Source organism: Triturus cristatus, chromosome 4_2 (genome assembly GCF_964204655.1).
Source record: "Triturus cristatus chromosome 4_2, aTriCri1.1, whole genome shotgun sequence".
Classification (NCBI taxonomy): domain Eukaryota; kingdom Metazoa; phylum Chordata; class Amphibia; order Caudata; family Salamandridae; genus Triturus; species Triturus cristatus.
The window spans coordinates 306,276,343-306,297,643 of NC_140586.1; the positions used below are offsets into that span (position 1 = coordinate 306,276,343).

Consider the following 21,301-nt stretch of genomic DNA (forward strand, 5'->3'; position numbering starts at 1 on the left):
TTGTTGATCGAAATAACAGATATCATCGCACTGTGCACCTTTGCTCTGAGCACTTTGTTGCCGGCTCTTTCAAAGTATTAACACCACCAGTCTATCATATATATACAAAATATTTTTTGGGTTATGACCCTGTAACTACTGATTGTGAATAATTAATAAAAGACTGACCTTGCCAGTGTCGATACCTATTGCTCCTCATGTACCTTTTGGCGACTAGAATTATTCACAGGCTCGTCTTCTGTTTTTATGAGCCAAAAAAAGTCTTTAAAATGCACCTGTAATAATTTATAAGGGAACATTACTTGTCTTTCAGTTGTATATACCCACACTACCTCTGGGAATTCAGAACGGCCCTAAACTTTTTACAATAAATCTTTGTCTCTATCAGAGAACTCCCTAAATTTTAAAGATCAAAGCCCCCGGAATTAGACACTAGCTTTCCCTCCCTGGCCTACAATATTGAAGATATACTGCCACTTCTGAAACAATTCTTTAGCTACACTTTCACATCTCATGAAATGTGCTGTACTTCCACTTGCAAAGGTGTGAACCTGTAGCAGAACTCTATTGCCAAGACACTCTAGCCAAAAGTGATCATAGAATCAAGAGCCACCCAAGCTGCTGAGATCGGCCGGGAAGAAGAGGAGGCGGACTTCCGTCAGTGGAGAGTACCTTCTTTGACATTTTGCCCAAGACATGGTTCTCAGCTGACAGAGATCTGCTGTGAGGACTTACTTGAGGAGAAAGAGCCTGCTAAAGATGAGGATTATCTGCTCAGATTCCCAGTGTGACACAGAAACAAGAACATGTCCAATCATCACAAACACTGCAGAGAAGCTCCCAGTAGGCAACACCTACTTGGTAAAGGGGCTCCTATGCTCTTCCCCTGCTCTGAACATTGTACATCTGCCTTTCACAGTCTGACATTTGGCCTGATGAACTAGTGCTCTGGTTGAGTGGGAACATTGATTGGTGGATGCATTATTCCCTCCTGTGCCTCCAACCTGCTGCAATCCCATCCTCCCTGGGAAATATCAGGTCCGAGGAAATTGCTGCTTCGGTGGGTCCTGGGCTTAATTTCCTCGGACCTGATATTTCTCGCCTCGGTGCCTATTCTAATCATGGGTCTCACTCTGCAACTCTGGGCAATAGCTTGCTTAATCTCCACAACGGCCTCAACAGCGCAGGGGATGCCTGGCTGCACCTTGGGGGTGCCCAGGAGTGGACACTTCACAGGGAAAGCCAGGATGGGTTCCTCTGCGGTATAAGTACAGCGCTGGGACACCTCTGTTGGTAGGTAGCTGCGCGCTTTACAAATGCCAGATTATTATTATTATTTATTATAAACCTTGTTGTCCTCCCTCTGAAGAGGAGAAGCCACCATGCGCTTGAACCTTTTGGTTGCTGTACCATGTGGAATATGATTGTACTGATTTAAGAGCTGCTGGTTTTTGGCTTTAACCTTGCTAGGCACAATGATGAACAAAGGATGTTTATCCAAGAGACCATCAATGCCCTGCCTCGCTGTCCGGCGCAGTATTGCATCAAACATGAAATTATTGCTTAGAAGTCCTTTCACTTTCATATAAACATTTTTTAATAATATCTGAACTGAATAGCATTGAACAAGGAGTTTCATAAGAAAGTTTCCCTTTAATCATTTTTAAAATTATAGTTTTTCTTTTTCAAACAGACGGTGATCCAAAACCAAATCATCTCAAACCATGTACATTTAATTATGCAATAATCCCTCTACATTTTGTGCATTAAATTGCAACATTTAGGAGACCTGTATATGTAAAGTCAAATCATTACTAAGCAATAACATGACTACAACATTTTGAGGCAACCTGCTGGGAAATGAAGCCATGACCATGGGGCAAAACACAGACTCCTGGATTGGGTATGTTACTCCACCAAGTGTACTGCTCGATTTTCCCGGCCTTCTTGTGTTGTAGAGCGATTAATATGACTTCAGTCTCTTTCCATCCAAGTCTAAGGATTAGAGTAGTGAATAGAGCCTATTTATTAGACACTTTGACACGATCCTGTGCTCCTCCCATAGATCAGGGCTTACATACATAGCCTAGGGGATAGATTCGTTAGTATTAAGGATAACCTGCCCTATAGTGAGGGTATTTCATGGAGTCGTGCTGAATTCAGGCCTGGTAGGCCTCAGACAGGAGAGACTCCATCTTTCTTTCTGCCCCGGCAGCTTGGGACATTTCTAGGTGAAGGGTGATATTTTAGTTATGAGGTGTTATTCGCTCGGAGAGAACCGGTTCAGGCCGGCCCTTATCGAAGGAGTGTATTCTTCCCCTGCCGAAGACACTACATCAGGCCGGCCGGCTGGGAACGTGTCCTTGGCACGGGGAGGTACAGGAATTTGGTGGGCGGCAGGTTTCGAGCTGGAATTTTCCATGAGAGAATGCACCTCTATATTAGTGAAAGTCTGAGTTAGATATTGGCACTTGCTTCTAGTCCATAGGCGGCACCTGGCCGTTAGCAGAAAAGCTACTACTTATTTCAGGGAAGACAGATGATGAACTTGAATCTAAAGAGGAGAGAGTAGCCGATGAGGAAGAGGTTCCAGTGACTCGGAGAGGGAGAAGGGAGTAGATCCGCGACTGCGGAGGTGTGACTTCCAGGCGAAGCCGAGGCACAGACGAGAAGGGAACCTAGATGACCATTGAGCACAGGCTACATACGACTAAGGTGATGTCGACCCCTTTTTATTGAAGTGTATAACTTAACCTTTTACTTTCCTTGCAGGTTGTATATATGATGTATTCTGTGAGTGTGCATGTAGCAATTAAATAAAGTATTTAGCTTGTTGTGAGTCAGCATGTGTTGTGTATCCTTGTATAGGAGGATAGCCTATTCTTCTAGTCAGATTCAACTTGACATGAACAGATGTTAATCCTGATCAGGTAAGTGGTAACTGAATGAGGGAGAAAAGAGCCCCTCGAACTAAAGAACAGGTTGTGCTCAACTAATAGTCTTTGTGTGATCTGATACATAGTTACCCCGATTCCCCTATCGTGTACTACGGTGATAACAGGATGAGCTCGTGCTAAGGCTGCCGTCTGGGTAGGAAGTACTGGGTCCGTTCGAGACCGCGAGGCTAAGGCTGCCGTCTGGGTAGGAAGTTCTGGGTCTGTCTGAGACCGCGAGACTGTGGCTGCCGTCTGGGTAGGAAGTTCTGGGTCTGTCTGAGACCGCGAGACTGTGGCTGCCGTCTGGGTAGGAAGTTCTGGGTCTGTCTGAGACCGCGAGGCTGTGAGGTCTGAGACTGCGAGACTGTGGCTGCCGTTTGGGTAGGAAGTTCTGGGTCTGTCTGAGACCGCGAGACTGTGGCTGCCGTCTGGGTAGGAAGTTCTGGGTCTGTCTGAGACCGCGAGACTGTGGCTGCCGTCTGGGTAGGAAGTTCTGGGTCTGTCTGAGACCGCGAGACTGTGGCTGCCGTCTGGGTAGGAAGTTCTGGGTCTGTCTGAGACCGCGAGACTGTGGCTGCCGTCTGGGTAGGAAGTTCTGGGTCTGTCTGAGACCGCGAGACTGTGGCTGCCGTCTGGGTAGGAGGTTCTGGGTCTGTCTGAGACCGCGAGACTGTGGCTGCCGTCTGGGTAGGAAGTTCTGGGTCTGTCTGAGATCGCGAGGCTGTGAGGTCTTGATATATATATATATATATAATAGGAATTCCCTGTCCCTAGGTGGTACATATATATGTGGTTATTTAGGTGTAAAAAGGCCCTAGGGAGGGGGTAACGTTCTGGTTTGGGTTAGAAAGGCTCTGTTGAGCGGGTTCCACCTGATCCGAAAACCCAAGCAGAACATTTGGCGTCACGAACTGTTTACGAAACCTGTGTGCGTTTTGTTTGTCTTATGTTTGCTTTCGGTGTGTGCGTGGTTTTCTTTGCATTCTTTTTTATATATTTGCGTGTATAGTTTTTTTTTTCCTCTCTCTCTTTCTCTCTTCCTTTCTTTTCTCTGCGTTTCTTTTTCTTTCTTTTTTCGCGATGTTTTCTAAGAAATCTAAATCTACTCTTAAATTGTCCGTTGATATTCCCGGATGGGATTCAACGCCTTATGGAGCCTTAGCCCGTGAATGGGCTGACTCTACTGGTCTGAGTGAAAATTGGAACTCTTCTTTGGAGTCGGCGGAACCGGCTGACGTGATTACTTGTTTGCAGACGGCACCTGTATTGAAGGGTGAGGAGGTTCCCGCTTTGGGGCGCAGAGGTTGGGTTATTCTGTCTGCGTATCGGATTCTGCATGAGAGATTGTTGAAATTACAGATCTCTCTTAAGGATGTGGAGGCACACTTTGTTGAGATTCAGAATTCTAATACTCTACTGCGATGTCAAAATAAGTTGCTTTCTGACAAACTTGACACTTACCAAACGGTTGCCGAAAGGGCGGCTGTGCGGATTGCTCGTTATAAGTACAAGAACAGGCGTGGTCGAGTTTCGACGCGTAAGGTGCGTCTGGTCGTGGCGAAAGCTGGACTAGATTGGAATCCTGATGAATGGGATGGTAATATCTGGGACTCGAGTACCTCTTGTTCCTCGGGTGAGGAGTCTGTTACGCACGAGTTTTCTCGTTCCCGTCATGAATGTAAGTCTGCTTCTCGCACCTCTGATGGTGCACCCCGTGATTATGCTCGTTCTTCGGGCGGGATCGATGCTTCTTACACTGATTGTCCCTCTACTAGTACTGCTCGGGCTCCTTGTGATGCTCGTCCCGTGGTCTCTGCGCATCCGGTTTTTCGTCGGAAGTTGCAGCAATCTCCTAATGCTCCGCAGGGTGTTTCTTTGGACTGTTTAGAAGATTTTACTCAACAAGAAATTAGTGATATTTTGCAGCGCTTTCGGCAGCGGACTGGTGAGGCCTTGCTCACATGGATGGTGTGCCTTTATGAACTGGGCGCTGCCGGTATTATGCTGGATACTGGCGACTGTTTGAAATTTTGTTCTTTGAGTTTGGATTCTACTGTGCAAGATCATTTTCGTAACTATAATGGTGGTGGTCAAATTTCTTTGCTCCAATTGGCGACTGAGGGTTGTAATTTGAAGTATCCTACTGAATCTGACTGGCCTGTCAATGACAAGCCGTGGTATACCTTGCGTGATGCTGCGCAACGTCTTAAGGAGGAAGTGATGAAAACGGCTATTTTTCTGGGCACTGCTGACAGGTTGCTTGATGGGATGTTGACTTCTTCTGTGCGGAATCGTATCATTCGCTCTTCTCCTGTCGCCTACAAGCAGGTCATGATGACTTTGTTGATTAACCAGACTGGTAATGTGCTATCTACGGTGTTGGAATCGGTGCGCCAACTCGGTGAGTTGGGTGAGTGGTTTAAACCTGAACGTCAGCCCCGGTCTGACACTCGTACTCCTGGTGAATATAAATTTACTAGACGTGATATCTTTACTGGTCTTTTGGCTGATGGTGTACGTCGGGAGGACATTGATGGTGAGACTACTGCTCATTTGTGGGAGTTGTTTCGCAAACGGGGCTTGGATCGGAAGGAGGGTGCCCGGCGTGTTCGAACGACTGAGTGTGATCGTGGTTGTTCTGATGGTAGCGGTGATGACGATCGCCGTGGGCGCTCTGATCGTCGTGATGATCGGTGTCCTGTACGTGATCTGTCCCCCCGTCGAGAGCGGGACAGGGAGAGAGAGGGGGAAAAGGAAAGGGGGAGAAATGATCATGCTTACAGCAGGCGTAGAGATGATAGGGATCAATCTCCTGAGTTGAGGAGGAGAGAGAATCGTCACAGCTTGGTTGATCGTAACCCACGGTATAATACTGAAGACTTGAATCCGTTCCGTACGGGGAATGGATATGAACAGGAGGTACCGATACCTAAGAAACGTGAGAGTCTTTATCCTGATTTGTCCTGGTACACAGAATGCAGTAAGAATGACTAGGAAATAGGTCAAGCTCCGGTACACAGATGGGCTCATAGAGATAATAGACCCTATGTAGATATTGATATTTATTGGAGACATCGTAATATCCAAAGGGCCCGAGCATTAGTTGATACAGGAGCGGAGGCCACTCTTATTCATGGAAAATCAAAGAAGTTTACAGGGCAGCCTTTTACTATTACCGGATTAGGAGGAAAAGAAACCCCTGCAGTTCAAACTTTGCTTGAAATGAGAATAGGTAGAATCCCTAGAAAGGAATATTCTGTATTAGTGGTGCCACTCTTAGAATTCATAATTGGAATTGATATTTTGAAGGGAATGACGTTGCATCTTGATGATGGGTGTTACCAATTTGGAACGACGCATTATATCTCGTCCAGACCTATACGGGTTGGTCGTTTAAGGATGCCCCCCATACAAGTTCCCCAGGCGACCAAAGTGGTTTGTCAGAAGCAGTATCGTATTCCGGGTGGTCATGAAGAGATTAGTACCACCATTCAGGAGTTGGTTGATGCAGGTGTTATAACTCCAGTTACTTCTGCTTGGAATAATCCTGTTTGGCCGGTGCGTAAGAGTGATAATTCTTGGCGCATGACTGTTGATTATCGAGAATTGAACAAACACACGCCCTCTTTGACTGTTGCAGTACCGGATGTTATTACCCTGATTGAAAGAATCCAAACACATCCAGGTACATGGTATGCGTCCATCGATATTGCTAATGCTTTCTTTTCTATTCCAATTGCCCCTGAGTGTCAGGAACAGTTCAGTTTTACGTGGAACGGGCGTCAGATGACGTTTAGAAGTCTTCCTCAGGGCTATGTGCATAGTCCTACGATTTGTCACCGGCTGGTGGCAGAACATTTGGCTGAGGTACCAGTTCATCCCAAAATTCAGATATGTCATTATATTGATGATGTTTTGATCCAAGGCGAAACACAAGAGGATGTTCAGACACAATTAGATAGAGTCATTGAGTGTCTGCGTGAGAAAGGTTGGGAGATCAATCCGGATAAATTACAAGGTCCGTCCCAAGCTGTAAAATTTTTAGGTATTAATCGGCATGAGGGACTCCGCGAGGTGATCCCTCAAGTTAAACAGAAGATTCTTGATTTTTCGGTTCCGAGGAATAGGAAGGAAGCCCAGAGCTTCATTGGCTTATTTGGTTTTTGGCGCCAGCATATTCCTCATTTGAGTCAAATATTGGCCCCTTTGTACCGAATTACACGTAAAAAGAATGCATTTGAATGGGATAAGCAACAGCAAGATGCATTTAGTCTGGCGAAAGAGGCAATTCAACATGCTATGGATCTATGGCCTGTACGTGATGGTGATGTGGATTTGAATGTGTCTGTGCAAGGCCCTTATGCAAATTGGAGTTTGTGGCAGAAACAAGGCAGGAGTAAGGTACCGTTAGGTTTTTGGACCAAAAAGCTACCTGATGCTGGTGAGCGTTATACACCCTTTGAGAAACAGCTACTTGCTTGTTATTGGGCTTTGGTGGATACCGAGCAATTGACTTTGGGACATGATATATTCTTGCGTCCTGAAATTCCTATTATGCAGTGGGTTCTGAGTTCACCGAAAACTCATCGAATTGGGCATGCTCAAGAGGCGAGCGTGATTAAATGGAAATGGTACATACAAGACAGGGCACGTGTGGGCCCGAAAGGAGTTGCGTCTTTACATGAGCAAGTGGCGCAAGCACCGTCGACTGAGACTGAGAGTGAGTGTTCCGTACCTTTAGAACAGGAGTCTCCTGTTAAGTGGGGTAGACCTTTTGATGATTTGTCCGCTGAGGACAGAAACCATGTTTGGTTCACAGATGGGTCGGCGAAGTTTATTGGGACGACACGGCACTGGAAGGCGGTGTCTTATAATCCGGTCACACAGAAACTGTTGAGCACAACTGGTGAAGGGAAGAGTAGCCAATTTGCCGAGCTTTACGCTGTTTACCAAGTTTTGAAACAAGAATTACCTGGTACATGTCATATTTTTACCGATTCTTGGTCAACTGCCAATGGACTGGCTGTTTGGTTGCCAACTTGGCATTCCCATAATTGGAAGTTACATTCCAAAGAATTGTGGGGAAAAGAGTTATGGCAAGAGATTTGGGAGATGCTCCCACAGAGTACTGTTACAATCTTCCATGTGGATGCTCACACTCCAATAGACTCCCTTGACAAATTTTTTCATAACATTGCAGATGAAAAATCTAAAATTGCTGAGGCAGTGGTGGACAGACAAGATCCTGATATTGCGGGATTGGCGAAATGGGCACACCAGAAGGCAGGACACTTTGGAGAGAAGGCCACTAGCAGGTGGGCTGCTGATAGAGGAATTTATATTCCCCTGGATCTAATCAAAAATGTTATTTTACATTGTCCCGTCTGTCAACATATCAGACAGCGTAAGGTACCCCAAATTGTTAGAGGCCATTTACATCGCGGGAAATTGCCCGCTCAAATTTGGCAGATTGATTACATCGGACCCCTTCCCATGAGTAGGAATTGTCAATATGTTTGCACAATTGTCGATACATATAGTGGCTTGCTGGTAGCTCTTCCATGTAAGCAAGCTACCCAATTGAATACCATAAAAACATTAGAATTAATTATGATGTATTATGGTGTGCCATTCCAAATTCAATCTGATAATGCATCCCATTTTCGTGGAAGATTGGTACAAGAATTCTGTGTGGAAAATAATATTGAATGGATATTTCATATACCCTACTACCCGCAGGCCTCGGGCCTGGTGGAGAGATTGAATGGCCTGTTAAAGGACCAATTACGAAAGTTAACAGATGACAAGTATAAAAACTGGCGAGACTTTTTACCACAAGCACTATTGATTCTGAATAATCGTCCTTTTTTAAATGCTGAATCTCCACTTATGCGTTTGTTTCCCCCAAATGTTGAGACTATGCCTAATGTAATCAGTGAAACTGTGATGTATTGGGAAATTACTCCCGGAGCTCTGACTCCATGCAGAGCTACCCCAGGGTCGGCAGGTTTAGACTTGCACGCCATGGATGACACCGTTCTGGAGAGTAAGAATCGGGTCATCATTGCTACTGGTGTTGGTATTCATATACCACCTGGGAATTTTGGATTGATCGCCCCTAGATCGGGGCTGGCTGTAAAAGGCATCCAGGTACTTGGAGGTGTCATCGACAGTGACTATCAGGGAGAGATTAAGGTACTTCTGCTAAATAGCAGTGAGATTGACTTACTGATACACCGCACTGACCGAGTGGCTCAATTACTCATTATGCCTGTTTTCAGTGGCGAGATATTGAAAGGCACCGCCCCAACTTTGCTAACTGTACGTGGCCAGAAAGGCTTTGGCTCTACGGATAACCCTGGGGCCAGGGTTTGGGTGCAATCGCCTAAGAATCCCCCTGAACAAGCAGAGGTTATTGCCACCGGTCAGGACAATACCATTTTGGTTATGAGGCCAGGGAAAGATAGCTGGGAAGCTGTCCCAGCTGATAAATGTTATTTACGAGAATGATTAATGCCTGTATTTGGTTCTTTTTCAGATCATTCTTTGGATTGTTGCTGCAGGATGTGTCGGAACTGGACTCCTTTTGGATTGGTTCGGCGAGAGAGAAGGGATCCCGTCAACCCGGGATGAACTGAGAACCCGAGTGTTGCGTTCCTTCAATGCGTGGGATTCGTCATCGAACTTTTGGACATTACTGGCCAAGAGAGTGACTGATGCCCCTCACTTCTGCTTGACACCGATGAGATCTGTGCATGACATTCTAGCGACTTGTCTAGTTGCTGTCCCCGCCTCACTGGAGACTTTAATTAGTATCTTTAACGTTTCGAAGGCTCGTCCGAATATTATCCTGGGTGATTTTGCTACCCATGTATATTGTCCTTTGTGCACTGAACTGCCGAATGAGCAACTCCCCATCCAGTCCCAAATAATTACGTATAATATCACACGAGGTGACCTATGCTTCTTTCTTACATGTAATCCTAATGCAATTTCTGAATGCCTACGCCTCAAGTTAAGAGGCGCCACTTCATTCACAACTCACGAACGGACTTTGTGTTTTCAGAGGACACCGACCACATGTGTCTCAGTCCAGAACAATATGACTTGCAATAGTTTGGTAGTTACTCCCAGTCACTATCGTGCGATGTTGCTACCTGCCGGATGGCTTTTCTCATGTGGTAACACTTCCTGGCCATATGTCCCTGCAAACATTTCCGGAGGCCCGTGTGCCATTACCAGACTGAGTTTGCTGATGTTCTCATCACATCCAAATGCCAACTCTCGTGTGCTTCGAGATACTATGATGTTACAGGAGGATTGTGACTCATCTTTGCATTTATATTCCAAGTCTGAATATCTTAGCCTAGCTGTTTCAATTATTGGTGTTCCTGCTTTGGCGGTTTAGAATGCCAAATCTATTGGGAAAATGGCTTGCTGGATGGTGAAATCTATTAATCATACTTCTACAGTCTTGTCTGACTTGCTATTGGACGCCCAGGGTGAACGTAGGGCCATTTTGCAAAATAGAGCAGCCATTGATTATCTTTTGCTTAAACATGGACATGGTTGCTCGGACTTTGAAGGCCTCTGCTGTTTTAACTTATCTGATCATACACAATCCATTCGTGCACACCTAGATAAGTTGCATGACTTAACGGATGAAGTTAGAAAACACATTGATCAGGGCTGGTTTGACTGGCTCTTTAATTGGTTACCGGACGTGCATATGTTACGCCACACATTAGGTGGCATTTTGATTGCTATCGCTATTTTGATTTCTATCTGTTGCTTTATTCAGTGTATCCCTTCACTGCTTCACTTCTGTACACTCGGTACTAGACATAGATCAGTTAGTTTTGTTTCATATTATTCTTCCACCGATGTTAGTTCTGTTTAATGGATGTATAATAGACTGAAGTCAAGGGTGAAATGTACTGCTCGATTTTCCCGGCCTTCTTGTGTTGTAGAGCGATTAATATGACTTCAGTCTCTTTCCATCCAAGTCTAAGGATTAGAGTAGTGAATAGAGCCTATTTATTAGACACTTTGACACGATCCTGTGCTCCTCCCATAGATCAGGGCTTACATACATAGCCTAGGGGATAGATTCGTTAGTATTAAGGATAACCTGCCCTATAGTGAGGGTATTTCATGGAGTCGTGCTGAATTCAGGCCTGGTAGGCCTCAGACAGGAGAGACTCCATCTTTCTTTCTGCCCCGGCAGCTTGGGACATTTCTAGGTGAAGGGTGATATTTTAGTTATGAGGTGTTATTCGCTCGGAGAGAACCGGTTCAGGCCGGCCCTTATCGAAGGAGTGTATTCTTCCCCTGCCGAAGACACTACATCAGGCCGGCCGGCTGGGAACGTGTCCTTGGCACGGGGAGGTACAGGAATTTGGTGGGCGGCAGGTTTCGAGCTGGAATTTTCCATGAGAGAATGCACCTCTATATTAGTGAAAGTCTGAGTTAGATATTGGCACTTGCTTCTAGTCCATAGGCGGCACCTGGCCGTTAGCAGAAAAGCTACTACTTATTTCAGGGAAGACAGATGATGAACTTGAATCTAAAGAGGAGAGAGTAGCCGATGAGGAAGAGGTTCCAGTGACTCGGAGAGGGAGAAGGGAGTAGATCCGCGACTGCGGAGGTGTGACTTCCAGGCGAAGCCGAGGCACAGACGAGAAGGGAACCTAGATGACCATTGAGCACAGGCTACATACGACTAAGGTGATGTCGACCCCTTTTTATTGAAGTGTATAACTTAACCTTTTACTTTCCTTGCAGGTTGTATATATGATGTATTCTGTGAGTGTGCATGTAGCAATTAAATAAAGTATTTAGCTTGTTGTGAGTCAGCATGTGTTGTGTATCCTTGTATAGGAGGATAGCCTATTCTTCTAGTCAGATTCAACTTGACATGAACAGATGTTAATCCTGATCAGGTAAGTGGTAACTGAATGAGGGAGAAAAGAGCCCCTCGAACTAAAGAACAGGTTGTGCTCAACTAATAGTCTTTGTGTGATCTGATACATAGTAACCCCGATTCCCCTATCGTGTACTACGGTGATAACAGGATGAGCTCGTGCTAAGGCTGCCGTCTGGGTAGGAAGTACTGGGTCCGTTCGAGACCGCGAGGCTAAGGCTGCCGTCTGGGTAGGAAGTTCTGGGTCTGTCTGAGACCGCGAGACTGTGGCTGCCGTCTGGGTAGGAAGTTCTGGGTCTGTCTGAGACTGCGAGACTGTGGCTGCCGTCTGGGTAGGAAGTTCTGGGTCTGTCTGAGACCGCGAGACTGTGGCTGCCGTCTGGGTAGGAAGTTCTGGGTCTGTCTGAGACCGCGAGACTGTGGCTGCCGTCTGGGTAGGAAGTTCTGGGTCTGTCTGAGACCGCGAGGCTGTGAGGTCTGAGACTGCGAGACTGTGGCTGCCGTTTGGGTAGGAAGTTCTGGGTCTGTCTGAGACCGCGAGACTGTGGCTGCCGTCTGGGTAGGAAGTTTTGGGTCTGTCTGAGACCGCGAGACTGTGGCTGCCGTCTGGGTAGGAAGTTCTGGGTCTGTCTGAGACCGCGAGACTGTGGCTGCCGTCTGGGTAGGAAGTTCTGGGTCTGTCTGAGACCGCGAGACTGTGGCTGCCGTCTGGGTAGGAAGTTCTGGGTCTGTCTGAGACCGCGAGACTGTGGCTGCCGTCTGGGTAGGAGGTTCTGGGTCTGTCTGAGACCGCGAGACTGTGGCTGCCGTCTGGGTAGGAAGTTCTGGGTCTGTCTGAGATCGCGAGGCTGTGAGGTCTTGATATATATATATATATATATAATAGGAATTCCCTGTCCCTAGGTGGTACATATATATGTGGTTATTTAGGTGTAAAAAGGCCCTAGGGAGGGGGTAACGTTCTGGTTTGGGTTAGAAAGGCTCTGTTGAGCGGGTTCCACCTGATCCGAAAACCCAAGCAGAACACCAAGTCACCAGGCCCAGATTATTGCAATCTCTCTGACAGTCTACAGAGGTCTCAAACTCCTGACATTGTTGGGGTTTGCTGTATGTAACCCTATACAGGCCATCTACTATACAACAAACTATTGAGGGCCGTAATGGTGTGGATGTGCTCAAAATACATAGTGGTGACACAATACAGATTCCTCCAAATTGTAGATTTTGTGTGGAGTTAGGCTTCCCTAAAATGGAGAAATCCTTCTTTTTTTGTTGCAAAAAAATGGCTTGGCTTATGCCAGGAGTGGTGGACGGGACATCTAGCAGGGGTGGAGCTTACATATGACAGCATGCCGCTTTTATGGTGATGTTTGATCTCACCAATCCAGAACACAGCTAGCAAAACGTTCTCTAAATTAAGGATTCTTTCAACATTTACTCTGAAAAGCTTGCTTTTTTTCACAAATTGTAAATTGGGGTGCAATGGGATTAAGAAACAAACAGTTATTTGCATTCAAATTGCTTCAGTAGGTAGTATTTGGAAAGTTATTCACTCTATTTGATCCCGTCATTACCCATATAATATTTGTGTGAAAATTACTCCTTGTAGCAAAAAATATATATATATATTTATAAACAAATGATGACCATACCTGAAGTTGTAAACGACTTTGGAGGTTTGATGGTCAGTACATTGGTGGCTGGGAGCACCATATTAGTTGGTGTTACTGTGCTGGTAATGACACCTTCAGGATCTGTGAGGAAGCAGGAATACAGGTTTTATAGACGGAGACAAGAGAATAATAAATGTACATGAACCTAAGAGTCGGACTTTCTTCAACTAAGAATATTGAAGTCAACAGCGAGAGGAGCCTAGGGGCATATTATCAAGAAACGGTGTTAAACTTATCGCCGCTTTAGCGGCAGGAAAACTGCAGCTAAAGCGGCAATAATGGGCTTGATAATATGCTCTATGGAAGTCCCATAGAAGCCCATGTTCTGGTGTCAACATGGGCTTCTATTGGAATTCTCTGTGGCATATTATCAAGCCCATTATCGCCGTTAAAACTGCCGCTAAAGCGGCGATCATTTTAACGCGGTGCTTGATAATATGTCCCCTAGTTGTAACAAATGGCTCCTACTGGGTATTGGGCGAAATATCAGATTGTCATGTGGGAGTAGCTTGCCTTATCTTGTTTTTTCTTTAGATTTTTGTGTAAGTACTGGAGATTTACACCTAGCTTATTCAGAGAAGCGCTTTGCAAATATTATCCCTTGCTAGTTCAGGCCAAACTGCGGCTCGTTGAGCTGACCCGCTTCCCCCTGAGTTGAAGACAGCACAGAAAAGATCTTACTCGAAGAAAGAAGATTATTTCTTATGACATCACACATTTCATATTTAGCTGCATTGAAAGCGCAGGAACAGCTAAGTTCTTGGGATAACTCAGTTGAATTACACATCTATTCTGCTGCATTTTAAGACATACGGCAGTGTTTTAAAATCTCAAAAAGGCCAAGGAACATAACTCTCGGAATGCTTTGTATTATGAACACGTTTCCATTAATTAAACTTATCTAATGAAAGATGTTATCAGTAATCTTGAGAACTGGATTCCACCAAATATAATTTTTGCTATACACATACAAAGCTTTACATTTATGCAAAACTGTTTTTGTACCTGAGTGGCATGGGCAACTTTTTCTGAATGACATTATTTTCCAATAGAAATTAGAGTATCTTAAGAGAATGGTGTGTCTATCTGATTTTCTTTCACGCTCCACAAGGGAGCAATATCACTGTGTCGCCTTTGAAACAAAAAGTGTAAGATTCAATTCACAGAATTTAGCTTTTCTGCTCTCACCTCACACACATCCTATATGTTTTTGTTTTTCTAAACGAACAAAAATGTAGATTTTTTTTTTTTTAAAAAGGGTAATACGTGGCTCCAGTTATTAAAAGAATATAAGATACTTTAAACCGTCGAGAGAAGCTCCTAACCCTCTGCCACCCCGGCCCTCCCTATTTCTATTACATTTCTATCACATAAAAGACCACTCTGGACCCCAAAGGTCCACCCAGACCTCTTTCCCCGCACAGTTCAAGGACATACATAACAGTCATCATTAACAAGTGGGTAAAACGAACAAGACAAGAAGACACACCATCAGATCTTGCAAGCCTGAACAGGTCAACCACAGTCAAAAGTGGCTTTCCCTACCTATCACAAAGCACCGAAAAGGTGCCCACCCATCCAATGAACAGATAGTATCATACAGATCTCGCATCAGATTCTCTAGGATAGTAACCACAAGTTCGACATGTAATCTAAAGGTCAGAAGCAGACAAAGCTTGATGGGAGAGCAAGACTTGTCACTTGTCCCAAATCCTTCTCCAGGAGCTCTTCCTTCTCATCCTTTTAGCACAGAATCCAGTCACTGACATTCTGGGACATCATCATTCGGGCCTTGCCGCTGAGCAGGCTCAAAACTCAAACTAGACTGTGGTACACTGTCAGGGTCAGGTCACGACACCTCCATGTCCGCTCCAGGCATAGAAGACAAAAAAGGATCAAGATCGTCTGGATCCTCAAATTCTTTATTCTTGCCATCAATGGTAAGAAGCAAAGTATCCAGATCCAGAAGGCCATAGCGGATACCAAGTTTCCTCAAAGTCTGCCTAAACACCATGAATTTCTTCCGATGAAGCTCAGCATCATGAGCAAAATTTGCAACAACATAAACATTGGTACCGTGATAAAGAAAAAGACCATTATGTCTCTCTGCTGCTACAATGACCTGACAGGCTTGCTGATGACGTAGGAGACAAGCGATTATTGGTTGTGAAGTATTCCGATGAGTAGCTCCCCTATCACGGATCCGGTGTGCTCTCTGAAATTCCAACAAAGGCATAAAGTTCCACCCCATAAGCTCTGGAATGAAAACAGAAAGGAAGACCTCCATGTCTTTCGCCTCCGCATCCTCTGGCACACCAAAAAAAGAAACATTATTTCTGCGATTACGATCTTCCACTTCCGTTAACTTCCTGCGCAGGTGCCACACCTCGCTCCCTACATCAGGATAAGTTTCCAGGGCATCAGGAGCACAATCATGGCCTCAACCCTGTAGGTTCAGGAAAACTTCAGAGGAGGACCACCAACCTAGTCATGAAGCCACTACCCCAAGCATGTCAGAATACCAGCCTCAATGGTAAATAAGCATTTGCAATGCCTTTGGGACCTTATATGTGTTTAGCTATGCAGCACATTAGCCTGGGTGCTGAAACATCTACTGTTCTTTAACATGAAGGGAAAGTACGCACCAAACTGTGTGACACGCCAGGTATGGGAACACCTGGAGAGAAATATAGCCTTTCAGCGGGAAATGGTATAGTCCAAAGCTCTGTTTTTAATATAAAATCAGGGCCTTCGGTGGTCATATCACTGAAAATACCAGATTTAAAAAAAATATTATTGTCTACGGGTGCTAGTGGAAGACAATTTCTATGGACTGGAATCTAGAGAATGCTAAAGTGATTCTGGCATTTTATTGACCTCTGCTGGTCGTTTTCTATCATGAGAGTTAAATAGAGGCAGTTGCCAGAAAAATTGAAAAAAAGTCCCTCAGCAGAAAGCAATTCTGGTATTTTATTGACCTCTGCTGGTCCTTTTCTATCAAGACAGTTAAATAGAGGCAGTTGAACAGAAAAAAAGTGCCTAAGCATAAGCAGACAAGTCCTATGGCTAATCTCCAGAACCCACAAAGTACATACACATATAAGCAGTGGCGGCTGGTGACATTTGAAAGTGGTGAGGCGTAAAATTTGGGTAGTAGTGCAGGTGTATAAAGTCTTCACTGCAAGCATGTGTTTTGCCGAAATCCAGCTTTATCAAGACTGATAAATAAGAAATACTAGGATAGAATGCAAAATGTGAATAAAAGCATGGGAAATAACACATTGTGATGTCACAATTTACATTTTGTGTTATCAGTATAAGAATTGCACCACCAACTAATAGCTATCATCTGTTGACTACCTTCAGTCATTTATAGAGAAAGGTCGTGCTTCCTTAGAAACATAATAAATCATAGATAATTATTGAACGTTTTTTTACAAGGTTATCTCAAATGATATGCGTGTATTTTTAATCTGCAGTTAGTAACAGAAAGAACAAAAAAATGCCAACATTTATGAGTGAGTACTTCAATACAACTATTCCTATTTTCACAAAAGTGAATGCGCCTACCTACATGTCAAAACAAACGGACGGAAACAAACAACCGGTAATTCATTATGTGGGTCGGCTCCACTAATTAATACCTGTTGTTTGTAGAAAACGTGCAATAATTCTATAATTGAAAGAATTGTTGCGTGTATCCTGGGCTCGGCTCGAGAAGTTACACTGCTTCCTGAGAAGAGACCTGGGAGGTACTGCCCTTAGTGCTGTACTATGTAAAAGCCTTGTTAAAGCACAGTCCGTGAGCCAAATGAGAGCTAAATTGAAGAGAAGAATGTAATCTGCTGCTGGGCGTCGCTTCTGTTTGTTAAGTGTATCAGGTCAGTTGTCATTGTCAACACGCACCCCCTTCCCCTCTGCATCACGCATTGACTCCAGAGCGGCTGGTTTTACATTTTGAAACCGTGCGCAGTAACGGCTTCAGTGACTTTAGTTCCCAATCCATCATGTCAGCCTCAGATGCAGTGGGTTCAGCTAGGGCTTCTAGAGGCCTCTAATGCTATCCCAAGGAAAGTCCACCACCACATACTGGCGCAGTCTGTCATATTTTGAGATGAGCACAATAACAGTGTTTAATAATAAAAGCGTGCCAGACCCTTCATCCGGTCCTCTTATGAAGAACTGAATCCGTATAAGCACACAACTTGGCTCTCGCGACTGTTCTGAGGTGACTAAATCTAATCTGCCGGAGTCTCATCTCACATGACCAGATGAGCAGCTGTCAATGGTGCAAAAGGTGCACTGGCACCGGGGTTCACAGGCCTTAGGGATCCACTGAACCTTAATTTTGGCAGTATTTTATTACCCAGAGAGTCGTGGGCAGGTTCACTTTCCTTGCTTTCACTAGAGCCCGTGCCATCCTTGCTGAGCTACTGAACTATACTGTAGGCGGTGGAAGACAGTGAGGCCTTTTTTTGGAAACCTGTAAACTACCGGAAGATGCAATATTGTATGGCCACTTCTAACTAAGCCCCTACTACATGGACTCTAGCAAGTAGAGAAACCTCCCATACAGGAGGCTCGTGTGGAAACGCGTGGTTGCTGTCAGAGTGTACGTGTAATACTGCCGTAACGGTAAGGCACAGCTCCTGTGCAGTACACAAACCGAGCATTCATTCATTCAGTGACGCCTCGTGCACATTGAGCACTTCCCACATTGCACTTGTTTCTTCTCACATGTGTGTGTGACAGTTTGGGCCTACAAGTCCCGTGAAGAAGGCAAGGGAGAGAACAAGACAACCGTGCAAGTGTTGGATGCACGCATTACACATGAATGGCGAGAATAATCTTCTGTCCCGCCTCTGCTACACCCTTCCACTGTGGCGTTAAAACCACAGTGTGAGGAGGCTGCGGTGGGGGAGGACGAGCTGACCTGGAATCCTTTAGATTAGCAGAAAACCATGAAGCATGATTTACCAGGCTTGCCACAGTTCTCACAGGGAGGAAAACAGCAATGTTTTCTAGCAATTTCAAATAATAATCCCATCGGTGACGAAACGAAAGGAGTTACTTTCTTGTACCTCAGTATTTACCCAATACAAATAATTCACAGAGCAAATAGGTTTGGCTTTTGCTGAGCGCATGCATACCGACAAACAACATGCAAGCAGAAAACCCTGTATACAGGCACGCACGTAAACACACACAGGCAGAGCAACACTGACAAACGTCAATGCACACTTTCAGACCACAAAACACCAGTTGCGGTTTGCAATACTCGTGGGGGGGGGGGGGGTTACAAAATAAAGTTAAAAAAAAAACTTACCTGACTATGCGGGTCTGCGCCGCCTCTGCTGTCTGCTCCTGGGCCGGGTCCGGTGCTTTGGCGCCTTCAACATCTTCTGCATGAGGGGCTGGCAATCCAGACGCATGCTGCTCCAGCAGCGCCAGGATTGGCGGAGGGCAGGGATACTCCCTGCCCATTAGGAGACCGGGGGCTGTGCATGAAGCAACCCTCGGTCTCTTAAGGGGAAGGCTAGTGCGCATGTTCGGGCTGATCATAAAAATGAATGATCAGCCCAAAAATTAACATGCGCACTATTGCGCTGTCACTCAACGGCTGAGAGTGCTGCCGCAGCCCCACCCCTTCAGCATCACGCTGAAGGGAGTGGGGCTGCGGCAGCACTCTCAGCCGTTGAGTGACAGCGCAATAGACAGCGTACGTGTTCTACTTCTGACGCTAATTCCAATCAGGAGTGATTGCTGCAATTAGCGCCAGAAGTAGAATGATTTCTGCGGTGACATTAGTGGGGCAACGCCCCAGCGCCCCCAATGCAAGCACCGCCACTGCATATAAGTATATATTCAAGTATATAAGTATATACTAAAGTATATACAAGAGGTCACGAATGCTCGACCTAAAAAGAGGGGTAAAAAGCCAGCTCTTCAACACCCAGTCCCACATTGCTATCTGAGGGGCCAAGTACTCTCAAACCCCTCATATTGGGTGGAGACACCCCACCTACTTAACTGCTGTTGCATAGGATTAAAGCGGGCCCCTGCAAGGACCAATAAAAGAAATCACCAGAAAATCCAGATGGTGATCTCCCAATCTTTAACAGTCACTGCAGACGAGGGAGAGTCCTGATTCCAATGGATCTTTGAAGGTTCTGAAACTGATGCGAAGGCTGGCCATCTTGGGCACCTTCATTGCTTCATAGCTTTAGTGGGAATCAGCCATTTTGTGCCCAACTGCCATTCCCACTCACTCTGTATGTATGTATGTATGAATGCATGTAAGTATATGGTATTTCTTTTTCGCACACCAAGCCAAACGGCAGTGTACGCTATTCATGGTCAAAGCCAAGCATAAAACCAACGAGTAAAAGGAGACTGGGCTGGGTTGAGGATGAATAATGTTTCGTGAGGTAGTGTTCTTTAAAGAGGTGAGTCTTCAATGCTACTAAATTGAAGCAGCGATGGGGCATTCCTCCAGATCATTGGGTGCATAAATGGAAGAGGCCTGCTGTTTTGTGTATTTCTTTGTTTACACTTCTAAGGCTGCATTTTGCTGGTGTCCTGACTGCGGGTGTGCTGAGATCCACCTGAAATGGTGATCTTGGCTGCAAGATAAGTGGGGGTGCTGGTTGTGATAGCTTTGTAAATGATGCAGCGGGTTTTGAAGATGGTGCGGGCCTGCCAGGGAAGCCAATGGAGTTCTAACAGGATAGGGGTGATGTGATAATATTTCTGCAGGCCCTGGATGAGACGTGCTGCAGTATGAATGATCCCCCTAAGGGGGGCGCATGTGGCCATAGAGTAGGACAGTATATCCAGTATCCAGACAGTATCCAGATGCAAGAGAACGAGGGCTTAAACTCCAATTCTAAAGTCACTTTCTAGAAGAAATGGTTTGACTTTCTTTAGAAAAGAAAGCTAGTACCAGGCAGACTTTGGTATTTTGGCAATTAATACCTTGAGGATGAGGTTCTTGTCCAGGGTGAATCTAAGTGACTTGGTATTTGGTGAAAGTTGGGGTTCATGTCATTGAGCCAGGTTTGTACTCTATCTTGTTGTTGGTAAAGACGTGAACCCATGCCCAGAGTGCCCAAATCTACTGTTGTCTGGATCCCAAATGCTACTTTTTTTGTCATTGGCATGTGCGCCATGACAGCATACTGTGTAGTGATCAATAGTAGTAAACAGGACCTTTTTACCCTGTGTTACTAGAGTGAGGTCTACAAGCTCACTCATCTTTCCAAAAGCTCCACTGCGGCTTGCTTAACTCACCTTTGGCCTACATAAGGTAAGCTTTAGAGTGCTGCACAGCGCAGTAGTAACTCTGCGTAAGTTGTATGTGTGCTTGAGAAGGTAAAGTACAAGGATAGAGCAATACTGTGCAGTCCATATGGGGTTAGTATATGTGCTGGGTGTATGTATGCCTAAGAGGAATATATAACTTGAGAGAAGTAGTGCTGTGCAGTGCATGTGCAGGGAAAGCATGTGCTGGATGTATGTGTGCTTGCATTAAGTAAAATACATAAAGGGTGAAGTGCTGTGCAGCGCACGCACAGGGATTGAGTGCGCTGTCAGTGTGTGGGTTTGTAAATAACACACCCAGGTTAAAGATAGAAAAGATTCAGTACTGAACAGTGCACACAGATTGAACATGTGTACTGAATGCATGTGTACAGGTAAGGGTACAATGCATAAAGGAAGCAGTGCCAGACCCAAAGTGTGCTGTGAATGTACACTGAGTGAGTGTGCCT

The 21,301-nt window shown here is 45.2% G+C and overlaps 1 protein-coding gene across 1 annotated transcript in view; it reads right to left on the reverse strand.

The window, feature by feature from the left end:
* LOC146833757 (uncharacterized) overlaps window positions 1-17,296 on the reverse strand; it is a 99,942-nt gene extending 82,646 nt beyond the window's left edge. The window contains exons 1-2 of the mRNA XM_085600084.1: window positions 17,177-17,296; window positions 13,512-13,613 (exon numbers count right to left, since the gene is read on the reverse strand). Of these exons, the coding sequence (XP_085456210.1) occupies window positions 13,512-13,572 (61 nt within the window). The 5' untranslated portion in view covers window positions 13,573-13,613; window positions 17,177-17,296. The remainder of the gene's footprint in view (window positions 1-13,511; window positions 13,614-17,176) is intronic.
* Window positions 17,297-21,301: the final 4,005 nt, after the last annotated feature.